Source organism: Ambystoma mexicanum, chromosome 1q (assembly GCF_040938575.1).
Source record: "Ambystoma mexicanum isolate Mex_15411 chromosome 1q, UKY_AmexF1_1, whole genome shotgun sequence".
Classification (NCBI taxonomy): Eukaryota; Metazoa; Chordata; class Amphibia; order Caudata; family Ambystomatidae; genus Ambystoma; species Ambystoma mexicanum.
This window is the reverse complement of record NC_090922.1, coordinates 265298691-265322944: the sequence shown is the minus strand read 5'-3', so window position 1 is coordinate 265322944 and position 24254 is coordinate 265298691. Positions and strand designations below refer to the sequence as shown.

General features: G+C 47.4%; 1 protein-coding gene across 2 annotated transcripts in view; it reads right to left on the bottom strand.

The window, feature by feature from the left end:
* The window catches only part of PLCG2 (phospholipase C gamma 2), a 953330-nt gene that overhangs the window by 11404 nt on the left and 917672 nt on the right, over positions 1 to 24254 (bottom strand). For both annotated transcript variants that reach the window (XM_069638435.1, XM_069638443.1), the window contains exon 32: positions 20180 to 20364. In XM_069638435.1, the coding sequence (XP_069494536.1) occupies positions 20180 to 20364 (185 nt within the window). The remainder of the gene's footprint in view (positions 1 to 20179; positions 20365 to 24254) is intronic.

The window sequence follows — 24254 nt, the reverse complement described above, 5'->3', positions numbered from 1 at the left end:
CGCGTATGGGCTGGCTCACGCTGGGCATTTTTAATGAGCTGTCTGGGTTATGTGGCACTTTTATTATTTATTTGCTTGCTTACTGCTGAGTGCTGACAAAACTGTTATTATAGTTAGGCAATTGTAGTATTGTGAAAATCTTTGCCGTTTTTTTTAAAAAAAAATGCGTGCATCACAGAGCCAGTGAATTACAGATCCCGACAGGCTTTGCTGTAGCCTACTTAGTTTCTGTGCCGGTGTGTTAGCCCTGGCACATTTGGGCTGGTTTGTAGCTGGGTGCAGGGGTGTTAGAGTCCCAGGAGACTCTGCCCTATGCCATCTTTTTCACTTAGTCAGGCTGGTGTTTGCTTTAAGCTGTCATATTTTAGGCTGTCTTATTTTGCAATATGTCTCTTAAAGCTGGCTGTGTAATGGATAATCAAAGACTAGCTGCTAAGCGAGATAGGTGTTCCATAACACCTGATCTATCCGAGGAAGCAACGCTAGAGCGAATGCCATGCTACAGAAATATTTGTCAATGGGATGAACCCCCTCGCCCTCCAGTAGGTGGCGCGAGTTATGGTTGCTTAGCTTACCATAACTAGCGAATTTCAGGGGTTTTTCGGTTTTACTAGGAACCATAATGTCCCTTTAACACCGTTTTTTTACTGAATTTCATAGGTTTTTAGTAGCGCAACTTAACCATAACCTCCCTTTATCAAAGTTTTTTTTACTGAATATACATATACATAGTGTGAATTTGATAGATGTTTACTATGTCTATACATGTAACATAGAATATACTGAACCCCCTGCTAGTGATTTTGATGTCTGCGGACTGTGCGTGTATCCGCGGACGGACGCGGACAACATCAACACTGCCCAAAAACTCAGGGGGTATCTTAGATTGTTCCATCATGCCATATAAACACTGAACAAGTTCAAAAAGCAGCACACAAACACATTATATGTAATAATAAATAAGAAGTGGAACATATATATGTAACACATCAACCATCCATTTAAATAGCATATGTACTAAAATGGAATATACCAAAACAAAAAAGATATGCCTCCAACATAATTACCTCACAGAAACTGCACAGCAAGAAGCAACAGCAGACCTAAACAACAGTAACAACAAAACTTACCAGAAACTAGTAAGTAAACTTAATTTTTCTTATACATTTCTAAACTTTCTGTATTAGGTACACTAAAAGTAATATCTTTTTTTTTACACAGAAATGTCCAGTACTTTGGAATGGCTTGAAGAAAATTTCCCATGTGATGAAATGAGTGAAGACAGTGATACTTCTCTATATAAGCAAATTAATAATCATTTCTTTATGTGTACTTAACACATTTTCTGTTAACAGACCATACAAACAGTGAAAATAATATAGCAAAGAACAAGTTACTCTCTTACCTGGTAATGCTCTTTCGATGGGATGGTCCGACAACGTATTCCATATCTATGACAGGTAATCGCCACAGCTGTGCTGCTTCGGAAAATCTTTCTGCGTCCTGCGTCGATGACGTCGATACGCTGTCCTCGAGGGCCTCCGTCGAGCTGATGTCACCGGATGTTATAAGTAGGATGCACAAGGCCCGTAGCCTCAGTTGCAGTTCTTTCCCAGAACTTGTGGCACCAGTCTTCTGCCAGTTTGACCACAGAAAGCCTTGCGGAAACGTAAGCTCCAATCGCATAAGAAATTCTGTAGCGGGGTAGGCAGGGAGGGAGTGATATGCAATACGTCGCCGGACCATCTCATCGAAAGAACGTTACCAGGTAAGAGTAACTTGTTCTTCGAGGGGATTGGGTCCTCCGACGTATTCCATATCTGACCGACTCCCAAAGCAGTACCAACGTAAGGAGGTGGGAAAAGAATTTAGAATATACACATTTAGAATGCCCAATCAAATTGCAGAGTAAAGAACCGCCTTGCCAAAGGCCAGATCCTGGCCATGGATAGAATCTAGGGAGTAGTGACGTACAAAAGTATGGACCGAAGCCCAGGTGGCTGCTTCACAGATGTTACGAATCGGAACACCCCTCTGCAGGGCAGTATAGGCAGCCATACCTCTAGTAGAATGGGCCCGTAAGCCTAACGGAGGGTCCTTACCCGCCAAGCGGTAACATTCAGAAATTGCCAAGATAATCCATCTAGACAAAGTCTGTTTAGTAACAGCTTGTCCCAAACGCCCTCCAGCGTAACCAATAAAGAGCTGAGTGTCCACTCTGACCCGGGACATGTGTGAAATGTAGAAACTTAAAGCTCTCCTAGGATCTAACCTATGGAGCCTCTCCTCGTCCTTACCAGGATGCGGAGGAGGATAAAATGCTGGAAGAATGACCTTCTGGCTCAAATGAAATTCCGACACAACTTTCGGAAGAAAGGAAGGACGAACTCTAAGGACAACCCTGTCCTTATGAAACACAGTGGCTTAACTGACAGTGCCTGTAACTCACTCAATCTGCGAGCGGAAGTGACCGCAACTAAAAAACACAGTTTTCAGGGTTAACAGTCTCAAATGACAAGAATGTAAAGGCTCAAATGGAGCACCCATTAGAAACTTGAGAACAATATTCAAATCCCAACCGGGCACCTGGAAAGGTGACAGAGGGAACACATTAGTGAGCCCTTTCAGAAACTGAGAAATCAAAGGAATTTTATAATAAGAGCACTCCTCAGACGAGTGCTTATATCTGGACAGCGCCGCCAGGTAACCTTTAATGGTACCCACTTGCAAGCCCCTGTGGGCTAAAGAAAGCAAAAAAGACAGAACCACAGGAATGTCACATGAAAAAGGATCCACATTCTTAACCCTGCACCAGTCACAGAACTTTCTCCAAAGGCAACGGTACAGGGACTTTGTTGCCGGCCATCTGGCCGAAAGCAACACCTCCATCACGTCTTCAGGGAGGTCCCAATCCTTATACCTCAACCTTTCAGAAGCCAAGCGTGAAGGTTGAGGGATCTGACCTCTGGATGGAGAACCTGACCCCCCTCCCGTGAGAGCAGATCGTCACAGTAGGGAAGACGACGTGGAGGGCAGGTGGACAAGTCGAGAAGGTCCGGGTACCACGTCCTCCGGGCCCATGCCAGAGCAATGAGGATCATCTGGGAACCGAACTTCCGTAACCTCCGCAGCACTTGCGGGATGAACGGGACTGGAGGAAACGCGAACAGCAGTGGGAAGGACCACTCCACCACGAACGCGTGTCCTAAGGCTCCTCTTGGAGCAAATTCCCGCGAGCAGAACCTTTCGCACTTCCAGTTGACACTGGAGGTGAAGAGATCCAATTGAGGGGCCCCCAAAAAGGCAAAGATCTCCAGGAGAATCTCCTGAGCCAACTCCCACTCATGAGAGATCGCGCTCTGCCTGCTCAGAGCGTCCACTGTCTCGTTTTCGTCTCCGGCCAGATGAACTGCCGAAATCGAAATTTCCTGCTGGATGGCCCAGAACCAGAGCTGCATCGCCTCCCTGCACAGAGGAAGTGACCCTGCCCCCCCCTTTTTGTTGAGGTAGTGCATGGCCACTGTGTTGTCCGTCAGAATCAGGACATTCTTTCCTCACACAGTCGGCAGAAAAACCTTCAGGGCAAGCCTGACGGCCCTCAGCTCCAACAGAGTCTGGACTCCGACGGAGACCAACAACAGCTGACTGTCAGCTCGTTGGCCTGAGCTCCCCATCCCGTGAGGGACGCGTCCGTCACGATCGTCACCTCCGGCCAGGTTAGCCAAAACAGAGCCCCCCTCAGCAGATTGCCTTCAACGGCCCACCACAGAAGGTCCTGGGCGACCGAGGGCGGCAGCTGAACGGGGTCCGACATCCTGCCGGAGGACTGTGACCACTGGAGCTTGAGAGCCCATTGCAGAGATCTCATCTGCAACCTGGCCTCGGGCACCAGAAGAATGCAGGATGCCAGGAGGCTGAGCAACCTCAAGAACTCGAACGCTGGGAGACTCTGGGCATGTTGAAACATGTGCACCATCGGCTGAATGTGGTGAGCCCTCACCTGTGGAGGCAAACATTGCCCCAGGGACGTGTCGAGCACAGCCCCAATGTCCTAGAGCTGCTGAGTTGGCGTCAAGTGGGACTTCTATAAGTTGAGGGAGAAGCCCAGCTTGTGAAGGGAGTGGCAGGTGACGGACAGATGATCCATGACTTGCTCGGGAGAGCATGCCCTGATCAACCAATCGTCCAGGTAGGGGCTGACGTGAATCCCCCCCCCTTTCCTGAGATATGCTGCCACCACCACCATGAGCTTGGTAAAGACCCTCGGGCGGAGGTCAATCCGAACGGCAGGACCCGAAACGGAAAGTGCGAGTCACCAACCGCGAACCTCAGGTACTTTTTGTGCTTGGGATGGATCGGCACATGAAAATAAGGGTCCTTGAGGTCTAGAGAGACCAACCAGTCCTGAAGTTGAAGGGCCTGGAGGACTTGAGAAAGAGTATCCATCTTGAACTTGTCCTTCCTGAGGAGCTTGTTCAAACCGCGCACGTCCATGATGGGTCTCAATCCCCCGTCGTTCTTCGAAATAAAAAAATAAGGGGAATACCATCCCTTGTTCCTCTCCGCTACAGGCACCAGTTCTATGGCGCCTTTCTCCAGCAGGGATTGTATTTCTTGCGCAAGGAGCAGATCCGGACTCTTCAAATAGAGATTCCCTGGTGGATTGTCGTGAGGCCTCTGCCGGAAAGGAAGACAGTAGCTGTGGGCTATGATCTCGAGAACCCACACATCTGAAGTAATGGAACGCCATTCTACAAGATGCTGCGACAATCTTCCCCCAACCGGCGAAGCATGGGCCTCACGACTGAGCTGAAGCGGCCGCGGCAGTGCCTGAGGGCAAAGAGGCAACTGCTCGAGTGGCCTTGGCACCTCAAGTACCTTGTTTTCCACCTCTAGCACTCCTACGGTGGCCCCTTTGACTTGCAGCTCCTCTCGATTTACTAAAGGATGAGTAATACCGAAAGGAACCTCCCCTCCATTACTGTCCACTAGGACGAAAAGGCAGAGGTTGGCGAACTGCAGTGCCCAATGACTTTGTTGCAGCTTTGGAGGTCTGCAACCTCTCAAGGCTTTCGTCAGCCTTGCTGCCAAAAAGATGTTCACCATCAAAGGGCATGTTGAGGAGCCGGGCTTGCACATCAGGACCAAACCCTGACTTCCTGAACCATGCACACCTGCGTATTACGGTGCTCGCCGCCATGGACCGGGTGACGCAATCAACCATGTCCAGACCCTACTGAATGGATTCACACATGGCATCCTTGCCATCCTGCACGATAGCAAGAAAACCATCCCGTTCCTCCCCTTCGGGAATATGATCAGCCGCTAAGGAAATACAGTACCACAGAGTGTGCGTGAAACGAGACAAGGCACAAACGGAGTTGGCATCCTGAAGCGCCATACCCCCAGAAGAAAACACCTTCTTCGCCCTGCCATCAAAACGCTTGTCGTCCCTATCAGGAGGGATGGTAGGGTACAACGCCTGCTTTGCAGTGGCCGTAGCCACCTGCACCACCAAACTCTCGGGAGTGAGGTGCGTGGTCAAGTAGCAGGGGTCGCCACTGGCTGGCCGATATTTCTTCGGCAAGGACTTGCTCACTGCCAGGAGACTCTCCGGAGAAGTCCAAGCCACAGCCACCCTTCTCTGCAAGGCCATATGGAATGGCAGCACCGGGTCAGTTGGTGGACCTTGGTCGAGGATTTCAGTCAGGTCATCCTGCTGAAAATCCCCAGGGGGGCCGACCACCCAAGGTAATCCGTGACCCTCGACATCAGGTGCCGGTATGAGGACGCGGCATGCGTGCCAGGCCTACCAAACTGCACCTCCGGGTGTCTAGACCACTGGCGTCATGCAACAACTGACGCAGGTCCTCAAGTTGGCTATGACCAGAAAGGAGGTCATCAGGAACCTCTGCAGGAACCTCACCTTCCTCAGACTCCTCATCCACCTCAGAAATATAATCCAGAGGCTGGAAGGAGGGTACAGAAAAAGGAACAAAGACATGTTTAGCCTTGGCCAGAGCCTTTCTGGGGGGTTCCACCGTGCCACGGGGTACCCCCGACAACACCGCCTCGATAGGCGTTGAGGGCGTCGACGGAATCGACGTCTAGCGTGGCACTCACAGCTTCGCCAGTGTCGACACAGGCCTCGAGGGCAGAGCCCCGAGTTTGTCTCTCGACAACCTGGGCGCCGATGGCGTCGATGACTTCCTCGTAGACGGAGCCTCAAGAGAGTCAGTCGACGACCTTGGCACCACAGGCGTCGATGTCTTCTTCGAAGACTTCACAGGTTCTTGCGGTCACGAGGGCGTCGAGGACTGGGACCTGGAATGGGCATGTCTAGAGCGACCATCCTTGTCCGACCAGGACCTCGAATGCACCCGGTGGTCGCGACGACCGCTCGAGCCCGAAGGCGTATGAGCATCATTTCTAGAACGGTCACGGCTGGCGTCTTTCGACGGCACGGACGGACCAGAGCCCTGTGATTGGAAAATCGCCAACATCTCCCTTCGGAAGGAATCCCATTCCTCAGGAGTGGAATGCTTGTTGGGACAAGCAACCCGCCGACGGGCGGAGTCATCGGACGGGGAAGGCAACCAGTGACGGCGCTTCCTGGAGTGCCTCGACGAGGCAGAGGAATGGCGGGACTGACTCCCAGACCGAGAACCCCCGGACTTACGACGATGCGGAGAGTCGCCCCTCAAATCATCCGATGAAAGACCAGTGGAACGCGACTTCCGGGGCTTGGCCACCTTACCGACCGACAGCTTCTTCTTATGCTCACGCAAGGCCTTCCATGTGAGCGATTGGCAGTCGACACAGTCATCCGTATTGTGGTCCTCCCCGAGGCACCAGAGGCAAGTGTTGTGCATGTCCGTCAGCGACATCTTGGACCCGCACACCCGACACTTCTTAAACCCGGACCGCGGGGTGGAATAAGCCGAAGACATCATACAATATCAAGGAGGAACACAGTTTCGAAGAACCGAAAGAACAGGATTCAGTAGAATCGATGCGCGCCGAGATCTCTGAAGCGAACACGTTTGCGGAAAAAACGGAACTGAGGCTACGGGTGTCGTGCGTCCTACTTATAACATCTGGTGATGTTGGCTCGACGGAGGCCCTCGAGGACAGCGTATCGACGTTATCGAAGCAGGACGCAGACGCCGAAAGATTTTCCGAAGCAGCACAGCTGTGGTGATTACTGTCATAGATATGGAATACGTCGGAGGACCCAATCCCCTCGAAAGAGACATTAGGAAATGCTCTGCAGCGCATGGAACAAAAAATGGATATGCTTATGCAAAATTTCAATCTTTTAAAACATTTTGTGGAGGACCACATAAAAGAAAAAAATAAATATCATTGTCCCACATGTACCTGTTCCCCCTCTCCATGTCCCAATCAACTATCCCCAAAGCCTCACTACCAAGAAAAACGTTATGATGAGTCTTCCATCCCTTCATCCTGTACCATCCATCCTCTCCAAACCCCTAATTCACCTGTATTTGTGTCAGTTTCTACTTCCCTCTCTCTTTCATACATTTTATATTTGTATTTAATAAAATAAATATTATGTGTGTTTTAATTCAGTCCTCTGTCTTTCTACTTTTTAAAAGGCAGTTGGGGTGTCCGCGGACCGCGCAGGTGTCTGGAATGTCCGTAATGAACCAAAATGGAGGTGTCCTAAGGACACTATACCTGTCCGTACTGTCCGCAATTAAAATGGAACTGTTCTTAGAACACACTCGATGTCCGGGATGTCCATAATTAACCAAAATGGAGGTGTCCTAAGGACACAATACCTGTTTGTACTGTTCGTAATTAAAATGGGAGTGTCCAAACTGTCCGTAGAACATCTATGCACATGCGCACCACACCTATAGGTCCTACGAACATTGCGCCTGTCCGTAACTGTCCGTCCCATGTGTGTCGCACTTTTAATTAGTTTGAGGACCCAAACACTGTCCGTAGAACACTGGCGCGCATGCGCACAACCGTCCCTGCACATTTGGTGTCCTGCGGACACCCGTCCCTTTCGCGAACGTGTTCGCAATGTCATCATATGACCGCACCCACGCTGAGCGTGTGTCCTGATTAGCGGACACTGTCTGGGTCCTGAACATTTTAAAAGTACTTCTTTGGACAATCCAAAGTATTTTACAGTAAAAGTTCACCATTGCACATGTCCCAGACAATGTCCCTGGCGATCTACATACTTTTTGAGGCTTTTTTGGGTGTTCGAAGTGTCTGTGGACAGTGCGGGTGTTCATGGAGCACACCCCAGCAGCCCTATAAAAGGCCACACCCCAGAGTTGATCCTCATTGTGGTTCTGGCTACCTGACAGAGCATTGTCTTTCCAGTACTGCAGATTAACCTGGCAGATTTACCTGTTTTTGCTGATTTTGCTGCTTTTGCTTCCTGGTTTCTGATGACATCCCAAATTGCTTCAGTTACTCCTGCATCGGCATCAGCACCCTTACCTTCTCCACCACCACCATGTCCCCAAGGGCCTGCAGAGGGGAACAGGCATGAGGATGTAGAGGAGACTGATGAAGAGGATGAGGCAGTGGAAGAGGTAGTGGAATTCTCTACTACCAGCACTCGCCGTGAGTCTTGGGTGTGGTGGTTGTTTACCACTCTTGATGGAGTGCCAAAAGCACGTGCGAATAAGGTCAACTGCAACCAGTGCAAAAGGTCATGGGAGGCCTGGTTAGTACGGCTTTGGTACGCCATCAATGAAGCGACACCTAAGGTCGTTCCACTGTGGGCCTATTCGCAAGGTTGTACCTTGTGATAAACGTAGTAGGTTGAGTTCCTTTACAACATCCTCAGTTTCTGCTCCTGTCACCACAAGAGACTCTATTGTGGGACAGCACATCCCTCCAGGTGCCTCACAGGCCATTCATGACCCTTACCTTTCGAGGGTCACAATATTGTGCAGGTACTGCAACGCAGTACTCTGCAGGGGGGAGAATCTTCAGAGTGCTTTTGAGACTGCGGTCAAGGAGCACGAGAAGGTCTGCCCACTACCTGAATAAGGCCCACCCTACATCTTCCTCTCTCCACCTGCCCTTTCTTATCCCTGTGGTTGGTGTCCCTTCCTTACCCTCCTTTCCTTGTGTGTTGCGTTTAAAAAAAAAATAATAAAACAACAAAAACCCAAAAGAAAAGGGCTCTTTTCAGAGCCGCCTTTCACAGTTTAAAAATAGAATTGACAAATAAATAGTGCAGGGCCCTGTGCATTTTTTAGTAGTCCGCAGCATTTATTTTTTGGGAGTGCTGCCCTATTACAACCATTGCACTTTTCGATGGGAGGAAGTGGTGGCTCTGAAAAGAGCTTTTTGGTGGTGTTTTTTGTATTTCAAAAACTTCAAATGATTAACACATACTTCAAAATGTATTCATGTAATTACAAAAAAGGTTGCAATGCATTTTGTATATTTCGCAGAAAAATTTGATTGCCAGCATAAGATGTACTCCATCTCTGCGAAAAATGTATGTGCTACTAAACATAATATTTTCATTCTGAAAAGAGGACATGCCAACATCTCTTAAAAAGGCACAAACAGCCTTATTGACATTGCGCCTTGCTTTCTCCATTTGTGGACCAAATGAAGAAGAACGCAGCCACATTTGTCTCTGCGCAATATGAGAAAAAATTACTTGGGAATTTGGAAACATGCCCATGACCTTCCCAAGTCCTCTTTCATTGCAAATTGCAAAGAAATTCCAGACACATGTCCTAAACTGTTCCCTCCACAATGAATTATAATTATGTCTGGATGACGCTGTGTCTCCAAAGTAGCACAGAGAGGTACCAAATCCAGCCACTTCATTCCACGAACTCCATGCCAGTGCACTTTGACCTGAGGGAATCCAAGATGTGCAGCTACTCCAGTGTTCTGCATGCACCTCCAACCAATGTATCCATGAGTCTCCCAAAATCCAGCTAATATTTTTTCTGAAACACACAGCCATAGCTATCTGTTCTTCTCTCAGGAAAAAGACTTTCTGACAAACTCTCTCCTTACTCAACACATCCAGTAAACTTTATTGACCAATCCTTTGCGCTACTCATTCTCATTTGCATGCCTCTCCACCCCAAAATCCCTGTATGTAATACGCGCTGTCCGCGGACAACCGCCATGTTGAATTTCAATTTAAATAATGTACCCCATTTCCCCTTTGAGGTGGGCCCTGAAAAGAGTCGGTTTTTTTGGGGTTTTTTTGCAGATGCTTGAAAGACACCTGTTATTTTGTATTTTTTTGGATTTTTTTTTCTTACTTTACTCCTAAAATATTCACATAAGCTTCTCTAAAGCAACCCTTATATTCCAAAACAGCATGGCATTTCCCATAAAAGATAAAGAAGTGCCATCTGCTTTAAAATAAACAGCATTACTAGAATCAATGTTCTCATTATTACAAAAGAACATACCAGCTCTAAGCATGAAAGCAAACATGCCTCGGTTGATTGCACACCTAGCAATTTTTTGCTGAGGACAAAAAACAGAATTATTGTCCCATATAAGTATCCTCTTAGCTCTTGTCTGCAGTACCAGGTGCACATTAGGTCAGAGATAGAGCATGCATTGTTTTTTTGTTCACGCAATTGCCAATTAGGTGTAGCTTCATGCAAGATGATGCGCAAGGAGGAACCACGTGGAAGAAGACTGACAGACGCGCTGGACCAATGGCCTGGCATCCCTTATGGAGCAGGTAGCCTATGCATAGGGTCTAATTAACCAGCTAGTTGGATTTGTACATTATGTAATTTACGTCACTGATTTCACAGTGTGCCTTCATAAAGTGTTGCTCGTAATGATTTTGCCAGAAGGTTCCGTGGCAGCACAGTACTTTCCTGGTGCATTTCTATTTTTGTGGAAATTAAATTGTGTTCTCCTTGCAAGAGGTGTGCTGGGCGTTTTTTCCCTAGTGGCTTGCATTTATTCTGGTGTGAGAGTAGTGGGGTTTCTCTGCATTTTTGGTGAGCACGTACAGGATAATGTTAAAATAGCTAGAAACTGCTGTAGAGGGGAATGTGAGACCCTGGCTGTAGTTTAATTATAGCAAAGTGAATAGCTGTTGAAATGTAATCTGTGTTCCAACTTGTATATAAATGTTTTGTGAATGGACAGACTTAATGAGAGTTCAGCTCAGAGGGTGTCTTTACACCGAACTGACTAAATAGCTGCAGCTGTTACAAAATAAACTCACTCGCTGAGCATAAATACTCTGTTTGGGTGCTTAATTATTTGTTAAACTCAACAAAATGGAGTTATTAATTATTATTATTTATTGATATTTTCCAATATAGAGGATACTATAGGGTGTAGACACTGGTGCAATGATATCCCACCTCGAATGTATTGAATGCGACAGTGCCAGAGGAAGCACTGCAGCCCGCGCCAAGAGAGGGGCATATTTATCCACTAACCGCCCGCCCAGCCACATGATATACCAACCCAACATATGTGCCCCCGCCTGCCATGGGCCAACCCCCATATTGACCAACGCCAAACAGCACTGCACGACGGGAGAACAAATCACAGGAGGAGTTAGAAGAGGCATTAGAGGTGACACAAGTGGAGTTGGCCCGGTTATAGGCAATAAAAGAAGGGGAGAGATATGGGTGGGTAGCAGTGGCAAGGAAAAAGGGAAGTGATGGAAGGAAAGCGAAGCGAGGCATAGGCACGCAACTGCCATTACTGCACAAGTGGCCCAGGATCAAAATGGTCCCACCCCTTACAGCTAGGGCCGGGAGGTGGCTATATGCCATTGAAAAGCAGCCAGCAGGAATATCATTTGGCGGTGGGAGACATGAAAAGCAATTATGGGAGAAATGGTGGGTGGCGTGTGGGTTAAGGCTGGATATCCAGGTGTGAAGTTAGATGACGATGGACACGATGGGGCCCCTTTTCAACAATATCGGAGCAGAAGTGTGGGATGTACTGTGGCGGTCATAGTCCAGTATGCGGCGGACACACCGAACGTGCAGTCCATAATGCACTACACAATGGGGGATGATGATGATCCCACACAGTACATTTTAAAAGTTCAGGAGATGTGGAGAGCAGAGACGGGTGATCAGTGGGACTGATCAGTTCCCCTTTTCTATTTCGTTATTAAAAGGGGATTGCCTTAGGAAGTTCAGAAAGCACTCAACAAGATAGTGGGGGTAGAAGCGAAGGGGTGGGCCAAAATTTAGACCATCATTCTACACCGTAGTAAAAGAGGTTGCAGACTGAAGATGCGAAACTAATACAGAGAAAATGTGGGAAAATAGCACTTGGAGTGGCGGTTACGACAAGTACAGAGACTGACTCGGCAGAGCAGGCTGCCGCATGTGTAGATGTGAGGATAGCAGCATTTTGGACAGGCAGAAGACAGGGGCAGTGTGGTGCCGGGCCTCAGCATCAGTATCCTGAATGGCAAAACAGAAGTGAGCAGTGGGGAATAGGAGGGTTTCAAGAGGGTAGAGGGAGTAGAGGGGGGGTTTGGTGTGATGGGACCCAGGGGTGCTGTGCGACCATCTCCTTGTTGGAGTTGCAGGAAGTGGGGACACCTTGCAAGACAGTGTAGGAGCAGGCAAGGACTGGGGTACTCCCCATATAACCAGCCCACTCCCACACCACCACAGCCATTTTCTTCTCACCCTCAAGGGTCACCTCCATACTTTATGAAATACAACAGGTTTACACCCAGTTGCCGCCAAACCCCTCACACATGCGCACAGAAGCCTAATACACAACTACAAGTGCCCCAGAAGAACACTATGCATAGAGGATAATTGCCCAAGTCCAAAGCAATGCCAAATGGAATGGTAGCACCTTATCAGGGCGGTCAGCGTCATGGGGGGAAACCCTTTTATGTTCCCAGGTACCAACACATACACGGATTAGGACAGCCCACAGAAAGCGTGCCCCGTCCTGTCCACGACTTCCCACCCAGAACAGGATCCCTTTGTAGGCGCTGAGATAGGTAATAAGAAATTCATCTTTATGGTTGACACAGGTGCCACTAAATCATGCATCAGTGAGGGAAATGTTCCATTATCAGGTGAAACTTTTGGCACGCGGGGATTCTCTGGGGCTGTCGCAACGGTTCCCTACACAGAAGAGGTAGCTATCAAAATAGGAAAAGTGGTGGGGGGCCCTTACTGTATTCAGAGGCCTTCCCGATAAATTTGCTGGGACGGGATTTGTTGAGCCAACTGAACATGATCATCTTCACGGAAAGTGGGGTGGTATGTGTCATAATACAGGCCCGGGAAGGAGAGGTGGTGATTTGCGGTATCCCTGTGGAACCGGACATGTTTGTGCATGGAATAACAGTATTGCTTGGCGCTGTGCCCCAGATTTGGCATGTTGGCGTGTGCCATCAGATTTAATCTTTCGACCAGTGGTGACCCCATAGCTTGTGGCTGGAACAATATTTTCTCTAGATTTGCAGGGCCTGGTTGTGTCAGCAAAAAGGATTATTGTGGTGGGCACAGATTCTAATGGGTGCGGGTGGTGTACTGTACATTGAACCAACTGTGTGTTACGCTCACCTGGTATCCACAGGGACGCCACCCAGTCTGGTTACTCGCTGGTATGCTTCTCAGCTTTGCCCAGATGTGGTCTGCGGGGAAGGTTCTGCCTTGTGGTAGAGTTAGGCGTGCTCTCCGTCCTGCCTTCTTTGCAGGGGCGCGTTGTGTTTCATGGGCGTGTGCGGTCAAGTTACTTCACTGACGCAGGCCCGTTTGATATTGTTCAGGTAGGTCTTATTGCTGTTCTTTAGTTTTGTTGCTATCCTGCATGCCTTTCTTTGTTTAAAAATGTCTCTTTTTTCTCCCTTAGGTGTGCAGAGCTTCAGCACGGCGAACTAGCTTGGTTGAGCCCCGCTGGTAAATGATGGTCTATTAAGAGCGCTATGATGCGGTAAGTAAGCGCTATGCGCAGCGCTGCAAAGTCTTGCCTTTGCTAACCTGTGTTTTCCTTCCTTATAGGTCACGGTGTTCTTCAGCACGAGTGGAATGTCCGGAGTGGTGCCAGCCGAGAGGCGACCAGCCAGTTAAGCCTTTTGAGCAGTTCGTAACTTGCAAATGTCTCTACTGCTTTCTTTAATGTTGCCTCTATCTTCCTCTTTCAGGTCGTTCTGTCCGGGAGGCGTGCAGATTCGAGGAAGCTGTTCTCAGTAGCTGCGAGAACGAGTGGCTAAAGATGAAGACTGCAGGTAAGCTGCTGCTGCTAATGATGTTCCTTTTGTCTCCTTGCAGGTTCTGCTTCTCCGAGGTTCGAGGGAATAGCTGGACACAGTGAGTTTCACGTTGCAAGCTGCAAAGTAACGCGAAGCGTGTTGTCTTGCTCGGGTGTGGTTTAAATAGCCCCAACAAAATAGTCCAGGTAAAGTAGTCCCTAGGCTGCTACACCCAAAACACTAGACCGCATAGCTTGGTTCTTTGGAACTAAGCTATGTGGAAGCCTCCATGTTGGCTAATAACACATAAAGTAGTTCCCAAGCACATGTTTTTCATGGTGTATGAGCCTGGTGCTGTAGGCACCAGGCGTGGCCCCAAGACAGTTTTGGAGAAGGATGCCAGGTTCTAGAGGCCCGAGTCCTGACTCCACCTGGCCAATGGGTTTGCCAGAGGGGGTTTTGGGCGAGGGTTGTGACACGGTGCCCCTCAAGGAAGTGACAGATGCAGAATTGTTTGAAGATCCGGTTGATGATGGGGAGATTTGGTTGGCAATTTGTATCTCCTGTGAGATCATGGTGTAATATTTCAAAGTGCAATGTTATTTGATGACCCTTGTGGACCCGCCCCCTTCACTGTAGCAGACATAGAGCAGGTCCCAGAAAGATTATGGACAACCAATGCCCACGATGTTGGGCTTCTGCAGGGGGTGACCCCGGTCCGATTTAACACTCAAGCCAGGTGCAGTGTTACCCTGAGCAAAACAGTATTTGTTGTATAAAGATGGTGGAGGAAGGCATATGAGACACCATTGTGGCTCTCCTGAATCAGCATAATGGTACCCTCCACCTCCCCATGCCACTCTAATATTTTTTCTGATGAAAAAGGAAAAAGGGGGAGTTGGAGAACGATCCAAGACCTCTGCCCCCTAAATGACATTGGGCCTCTTTATAATGTTGGCGGTACGGTGTGAACGGTGCCAGTAAGGCATTGCCACCATTCACACCGTACCGCCGAATTACTAGTTCTGCTCGCGGGTGCCTGACAGACCGCCAGGTCTGACCTGACCTGGCGGGCCGTGCGGCACCCGGGAGCATAACTCATAATTGCACCTGCACCGTTATCAATGGTGCCGGTGCATCCATGCTCCCCACCCCCATTCTGCCCTGTAGAAGCTGTGGGGAGCAATGGCTTGTGGCCCATCATGTAAGAGCATGATGGGCCATAAGCCATTGGTCTATTACAGCTGACTGCTAGATTATGTGATGCAGGGCCAGATCCCATGCGATCAAGCACATGCTGCAGCTGCATTTGCTATTGAGTAAAGCTCCACAATTGTTATGGGTTGCTCTGTAATGCTGTATGTGGAGCACACAGTGTTCACCGTTCTGGAGCGATCCAAATCAACATTGACTACACAGCGGGCATCTGCGTATGAGATAGTCCTGTCCAGCCTGAATATTTACATAGCAAAACTGGAAATCCATGCCACCTTTTTGGCAGAACAGTGAAGTCTTTGCAATGCATGATTGTGTAACCTTTGAGGAGGATGTGGATGACATCCCGAAGGCAAGGGACAGCCCACTCGAATGGGCGAGGTTCTTTTCGCTGACGGCTCAGCAACTATCGACCAGGGCACGGGTTTGAGGCATACTGGGGTGGCAGTGGTTCACCTAGTGGAAAGGGTCTATGAGGTATTGGTGCAAAAGAGATTACCCATGCACTATTCGGCACAAGTAGCAGAACGTATAGTGCTCATTGAGGCGCTTCTAGCATCTTAAAAGTGCTGCGTCACCATCTATTCTGATTCAGCATACGTCATGAGCACGGTGCACGCAGGACTGGCACGTTGAAAGAAGGGGGGATTTAGGATCGCTGACGGGTTCCTGGTACAACATGCGGCATTGTTAGATAAACTGATTGACGCGCTCTCTCAACCCTCCTTGACAGGGGTGGTGAAATACACCGCCCATACCAATAACACATATGACGTCTCACTCGGTAATGCTGCCGCGGATGCGGCAGCCAAGCAAGCAGCGTATCTCCCCGTGTCAAATGTGTCTGAGTACCCAGTAGTGGCACAGAGTAGAGAGCAGCTGCCGGACTACTACAACTCCTTACCAATTTCACAACTGATTGAGTTGCAGAGACGGGCCCCACAGGAAGAGAAGGATCTGTGAGGGAAGAGGGGATGTAAACAATCTCCTTAAGATTTACTATGGTGAAAGGAAACATCCAGCAAAGCAGCAATGCCATACGAATTGCAGCTGGTTGCATTCGACCAGCTTCATCATCCATCCAATGTATCAAAACAGCATATTGCTGCAGAATTCAGCAGGACGGTTTGTCCCCAATCTGCAGGAGGCAATAACTAAGATGGTTATCAACTGTACTACTTGTCAGACTAACAACACTGGTCTCACCTTACAGACAATCAGAGGTACAGTGGCCCACCGTACTGAGCCATTCCGCGAGTTCCATATTGATTATGCAGATATGGGTGAAATGTGCAATGGGTCACGCTACTTGATAGTTGTTGTGTGTCCTTTCTCACGGTGGGTGGAGGCTGGTCCTTGTGCACACCTTGATGCAAAATGTTTTTGGTCAGAGGGGTTTTCCCTCGATGGGGGCATGTGTGAAGTTTTATGGCCCGAAAACAGTGCACACTGTTTCAATGAGCTCTTCAAGAGATCACCGTATTATTGGGCATTAGGCATCAAATGTGCACCCCCAGGCCAACAGCGTTGTGAAGAGGATAAATGGTTTGCTAAAAAGAAAGTTGTCTTGGCTTTGCACCACCTTAAAGAAAAATTGGGTCACTGCTTACCTCTCACTCTATTTAGCATGCAAACGCAACCCTGTAAGTATCATCACTTATCACCCCACAAGGTGGTAATGGGACGATGCATGCACACGTCCCTATCTCCAATCAAGAGAGAACCTGATGCTCACAGGGCTGCGTTTGTTTTAGGGGACGAATTTCATAGCTACTTGTGTGCCCTAACCAATGCCATAAAATGTATCTCTAAACAGATCACGCCGCCAAGGACAGAAGAGACGACCAGCAATGCATCTGATACTCCACCCATGTCGCCTCCTCTCCAGATTTTCACTGGCAACCATGTCTTTGTAAATAACTTTATCCGCTGATGTAGCGAGCCTAGATATAAAGGACCCGTTGAGGTTGTCTATGCTACTCCTCTTCCAGTAAAAGTTAGTGAATTACGCTACCGTGTGTATTTATCTGATGTTAGCAAGGCACCCCAGGCCACACTCCCCACCCAATCTTAATAAAGTACTAAACAGTACATGTTAAGTGCCTGCCCGCAAAAACGCTTCTCCTGGTAAAAATTCTAGAGAACACATGTAATTGCAGAGTGACGTCTGTTGTCTTTCTGATGTGTACTGAACTTTATTTTTTTTAAGTACGCCAACAAACCTACCTCGGTGATAAAAACTCTGCTATGCATTGTTTGCACTCAGAGAGTTTCCCTCTCTATTGTCCCTGTCTCATCTATTTACCTCGCAATAGATGTACATGGGTCCAACAACTCCATCTATAAAAGCATTTTCTTGTTTTCAGAAAGATTCTCTTATAACTGTGTTTTCCCCAACATACATATGTGTAATGCATTGGGTAGCTGGTATATTTGCTATTTCTATGTTTGTATTAGGTATATATTTAGGGCGTCGTTTTATATAGGGCAGTCATGTAAAAAGGGAGGATAAGAGGCGTAACTATTACTAATGGATCTTCTACAAATGGCTCTTTAGTTTCTTTAACAAATGAAAATGTTGCAAATGAGGCTGAAATGAATAATACTGTGGCCGCGGTCCACAATATACAACCTAATGCATCTGCTAATGATCCACGTGTCACCCAGCAACCTATGGGGAATTTCACAAACGTACTCATGCTATCGTTATTTCCTGATGTGTTTTCTGACATAATAGCAACTTATACTTTCTTTTCTAGTGTTTCACATTCTAGTGGCCCGAAACATTTTAAAAGACAAGGTAGAAGGGCCAAGTATGACCAGTACCAAGGACTTGGGTTAAATCTAATAGAAGATGTGCACACCCAGAGTTAAGTAATAGCTGATATGCAGACATGATCTTGGTGGGGAAAACAAACGTAAATGGATGCTGTCATGTTTGTTCCCCCAAGGTATTACTGCCACAGGAAATTCTGATTGTGGAGGCTCAATGTTTACTCCATCTGACTTTGTGGAGGTGGCAAAGCACTTTCCAGGCACAAAGCGTGCAACACGAAGTAATGGACCCTGATCAACAGCAATGTGCCCAAAAGCCAAAAAGTAAACAGTGCTTGCAAAGACCCTAAAACTGGAAGGTGTGAGGTTTGTGGCAAGCAGATGGCAAGAAACTACAATGAGCTGTATAGCAGGTGGACTTGTAGGATTTGGAGAAGTGATCGAAAAAGTGAACACGGTATGCAGCGGGTACTGCAATGAGCAAGTACCAAAACCCACCTGGATCGAGGCAAAGGAAAAACCTGTGAAAGTACAAAAGCAGGAAGAAAATGAACTGTGTTTTTACAATGAAGAAAGCGTCTTTGTGGGAACCAACGGTAGGTGCAACAAAACATCATACATCCCAGATCTCAAGAAAGGTAAAGCAGCAGAGATGGAAGGGGACCTGCTCGCTGTCCTCACTACACTCCGTATTCCTGGGGCTATAGTGCGGGGAGGGTGGTGTATGCTTTGGAATAAAAATACATTGGGACTTAGACATCATCTTACATATTAGCAGCCATATTGAAATTGAGGCCTAGCTTCATACTGCAGCCAGAGTCGCAGCCCGAGCCACACACAAATGAAATAAGTGTATGCATGCAGGAATAGGGTATAGATTGTAGCATGGGCACCAGTGAGAAAGGCCAGAGCTGCAGAGATTCGTAGACCTGTCATGCACCCTTAAAGGCCACAAGGGGGTTGAGAGCTCACTTCAAAAAGTGATCCGTCAAGGAGGGTACGAACCTCTGACCTTCCCTGTCCCAGCTCTAAGTAACAGCACCCAGATGTGCCAATCTCAAGACCCCCAGCATTACAAGGTACCAGTTAGCCCCAGACCACTGACCATAAAACTGTTAACCCCCTAATCGATCAGAAAAAGATCAGAAAGCAGGGACCAGTTGCCTTCACATAGGTCATGTGATTTGTGCTGCGAGGTGCCGAGAGGGATAAAACAACATAGCCAAAACGAGGGTGAGGAGCTTTGGATGGGCGCCTCCATGCCTGGAATTGAGCTGTAGTCTGTTAGATGCAATGATCTTGAAGTATCCTCTTAGCTGTTGTCTGTAGTACCAGGTGCACATTAGGTTAGAGACAGAGCATGCATTGGTTTTTTTCTCCACGTAATCGCCAATTAGGTGTAGCTTCATGCAAGTTGACGTGCAAGGAGGAACCCATGTGGAAGAAGATGGACAGACGGACTGAGACCAATGGCCTGGCATTCCTTATGGAACAGATAGCCTATTTATAGGGTGTAACCAACCAGCCAGTTGGATTTGTACATTATGTAATTTCTGTCACTCATGACACGGTGTGCCTTCACAGTGTTGCTCAAACTAATTTTGCCAGAACGTTACGTGGCAGCAGAGTATTTTTCTGGCGCATCTCTAAGTTTGTGGAAATAAAACTTTGTTCTACTTGCAAGAGGTGTGCTGGGCCTTTTTTCCCTAGTGGGTTGCATTTTTTCTGGTGTGAGCGTGGAGGGGTTTCTGTACATTTCACTGGTTTTTTTCTTATGAGTCATGTTGTTTTAGATGTTTTTTGTATTTGAAGGATACCTTTTAAGGATGTCACTGAAATGTGCAATATATCTTAATGGAGATGTGGAATAGTTCTTTGAACTAAAGCACATTTTATTAAATAAATAAATAAGTAAATAGTAAGCCCGATGCACAGAGTGTTTGCTATCTGCGAAAGGGAGCCCACAAAATGGTGGCCAGAATTTGTTTCACTAAAACGAGTTACCTTCTGTTGCAAGACTCCTGGTAAACGTTTTGCTGGTTCTCGTTCAGGCTGAGCTCTTTGATGACAGCGTCACGGTTGGAACTCTTTATGTTCTGATGCGTGTCATACAGGAACATCTCACTGCTCAACTCTGCTTGGCGTTTCTGGAGCTGTCGGCATGACGAGTATAGTTCTTCATCACCATCCTGGAGGTTGAAAAAAGAGACACTCAAATAACGACAAAAAAACAAAAGCATTGAAGCATCATACATTCCTATCCATAAAACTAATGCTGCAAGCTATTAATCACAGTCAGCGCTGGTACAAACACTAGGGTCGTACTACTCAAGGGGCAGCGTGGCACCAGGCACGTTTGCAGCTGCATATGGGTTTGTATATTTAGTCTTTAAGTGAGGAAGCTAGCCCAGCTGGGCAGATGTTCGTCTCATAAAACAGCCTTCCCCTTCTGATACATTTTCCATCCTTTCAGCCTCATTCTGATGGCCACAGATGAAACCCATGCAAACCATGTGTGCATAGGTTTACTATGTCTACATATTTGGGTCCCCCGTTGGCATCTGAACCTAGCAAGCGAACCCAATCCAGCAGTTCCCAGGCAGGGTTCACATGTCCCTGCAGATGGCATCATTTGTCCAGCCTACCAGTCTATTCTAAAAGATGGCAGCAGATGGCAGCAGAGTGCCACCACAGCATAGGCACACGCACAGGCTGCACTGGAGTGTGTGTGCAGGCCCATGCACGGCATGCACTATCCGGGACGAAATGCTGCGGATAGCAGCCCGCAGATCAGATCCGCTAGAGCACATCCGAATCAGCTTGGAGGTGCACGGACAGCTGAGGCAAGTTGTGCAGCCCGGCCGCTACAGCCCGTACAGCATCTTGACCTGAATTATCTCTGTGTAAACAGTGGTGTCTGAAAATGAGTAGAAATTCTGGAGACAGGATGCACCAGAGGCTGCCACTCAGAGACTGGGCCACATGGCTAGTAGTGCAAGATGCAGGTAGGCCAGAACAGGTCAGGGTGGGCAATAAAAGCACCATTCAACCAAGGATGGAGATTGTGAAGACACTTCTCTGATAACCTCTGTTGTAAACCTGCGATGCTATTCAGAGCACTATTAGAAACAAATGTATGGGACGAACATGATTTGATTAATTTGGCATATTCCACATTGTCAGGTTATCTAAAGCCATTGCATAATTTTAACCTGAAAATCTAAATCCTAAAGTTCTGCTCATTGCAACTGGATGCAAAGTTCTAGCTATTGCCGGTCATCGTTTATGGCCCTATGAAAATAACAGCATATACCATAAAAAGAAGTGCATCAGGAAAAAAAAACAGCTACTGCAGAGTAGGCTGTAATCACTGGTCTGTTAAAGGCATGTCTCTAGCTCTAACTTCACTATGGAAACATATACTGCAACCGTGTGATGACATCTGATACTGGCCACAGGAAGTACATGGGGAGCATAGTCTCAGCAATATTGCTGAACTTGTCCCACAACTTAGCTCAGTGTTTTTTCAGTCATAAATGTAAAACAGATAGTGAATGGATATCTCGCTTGCCTCTATACTGGTAGTGTGGGTTGAGGGCAGGGGATACTTTTCCAAAGTGTGTGTCAGCAGCGCAGCCTCCAAACAATAGTAGTGTGGACAGTATGGTAAGTGAGACCATAAAAAGAATGGCCAAGCAAGGTTCTGAAGCAATATGTGCTAAACTTAAACACAGATACCTAATCAAAACACTAAAACTAAAAACCCACCCAAGTAGAGAAATTATACAGATAATTCAGGCTCGACATATATAGACTGTACACTTTAGGTATTGTAACACAGGACAGAATGAATGCAGTGAAAATACAAAAGTCAAATGGCTGCTTTAAAATGTCTTTGGGCAAGACAGGAAAAGGGGACTTAAACAGTCTCTACAGGCCACAGTGAAGGCCAGGTAGTCAGGGTTCCTTGGAATGCCTGGGAAGGTTCACTGAGTCTACAAGTTTAGAACCCTAGTCTCGTAAGCAGGCTCAACAGCATGACACCGGCTACCCGATGCCTCTCCTGGCAGCAGAATGTACGGTCCAGGCGTTGTGATGTTGTGAGCTGCTCAGGGCCAGGAAGGCAGCTCAATCATCGGTCCAAATGTGTCTCGTCTCAAAAGAGTATAATATTCTTCTGGATGAAAAGATTAAAGGCTAGGCAACAGGAAATGTCAGGGGTAATGCTCTTGGATGTAGAACACCGTGGATTCAAAAAAGGTTTCTTCGAAGAACTGTGTCCCTCTTCTAATCTTCACGAGCCAGGCAATGTTGGTAAGGTCACTTCAGATGGGAGTCCTAGATACCAGTTTGCAGATGCAGCTGCAGTTAGGCTTCTGGTTCTTCCATCAACTAACCTCTGTCTCCCCCCAACAGTATTAAGGAGAAGGCTTATTGATCCAGTCTGTAAACCTTTCTTTTCTGTAATGTGCGGGTCGGCATTTTAAAACTCGTACACTAGGATTTGTTTGATGAATTGCAAGGATGCTCTTGCTGCAAAAGGAGTAGAAGTCGTTTTAGATTCGGGTTTTGAAATTCATCATTTTCACGATGCTTGGTGGGAGCATATTAAATAGAAATAATCTCTGCAGAATGATAAACTCATTGATGCCCCTGTGATGCAAGGAATGTTATCTCAGTCCTCAATCATTGACTAATCTAGATCAGAACTGGAGCAAAGATTAAGAAGAAAGACCACACGGCGACATAGGGGGTCATTACGGGTCTGGCTGTAACCCTGTTGGTGCTTCTGGCTGGTTGCTGCCGGGCTCGTAACACTTTTCCAGTGCCTGACTTCCCGGTACCACCGGGACATTACAAGTCCTGGTGGATCGGGAAGTCAGGTGCTGGAAAATCTTAGTTCCCATTCCCATGGAGCCCCGTAGGACTCCATGGGAATGGGGACACGGAAGCACTGTTGCTAACGGTGCGTTGCTTCCGTGAAAACTCTGCAGGTGGGTGCTGCAACAGCCCCCGCCTGCAGAGTTGTAGTGTGGCGGTCCGGAAATAGGTGCTGGTACGGGGCGACCAGCAACCATAATTCCGGACCGCCACACTTGCAATGAGGCCCATAGAAATGTATCCAGCCAGGCCACTGAGAGCATGTATCCCTGCATCTTCCCATCCCACCTTTGCAGCTTTAAGCGTTTATCACAACCGTTGAGGGAGCTCCTTTGAATCGGCAGGCAATAATGCTGTAAGAATAATTAGTTGCCACATTGCTGGGGTAAACAATGCATTGTACGATGTCGAATGGGTCCAGTGACTAAGCGCGTTTGTTATAACCTGTCTCCAGGAAACAAGGCTAGCTGAAGACTCCTGCCTGAACAAAAGGTTCAAAGAATTGTTTTGTTTAAAGCCGAAAAATTGCTAACATGGCGTTAGAGGAAAGGTTTAGCGACACTGCTGCAAATGTCTCTACCAGTCAAAGCAGTTAGACTAAATGTGGTAAACCCAGAGATACTAATCTCTGTGGCTAATACAGCCGTATTGTTCCTCCAAAAATTGGTGATTGTGAATGTATATATTCCTCCTAAATTGAAGCGATTAAGCCTATTTGGGGATGTTAGCCCTCGCTCTGTAGCATTTTCTGGCGAGGTTGACACCAATTTTGTAGCAGGAGATTTTAATGCTGAACTGGGGAATGCACCAGCGGGGTCTGAACCACTAACATTAATAGAATACATGTGTGCAATCCAGAAGCATTCTAACTTCTGGACAAGACCCTAAAGGCTGTATCACAGATTATTTAATGTGTCATTGTTTTCTCGTGGAATTAAACAGGGCATCTAAGTGGGCTATTCACCCTAAACCAACCTATAAACTTAGGGCTAGGAAATCGGTCACCTATTATTGTTTAATGAGCTGCTTCTCCTTCTATGAGGTCACAGAATTTGAGATTGGTGAGCGCGCCGAGAGTGACCACAATCATCTGGGGTTTGTATGGGTGTTGGATCCACCTATCGAACCCAAGCAGCAAGAGCAGAGTGGTCTGGCCCACTTTTCTGCTATGAGGAAGGTGGATCAAGATAAAGTGCCA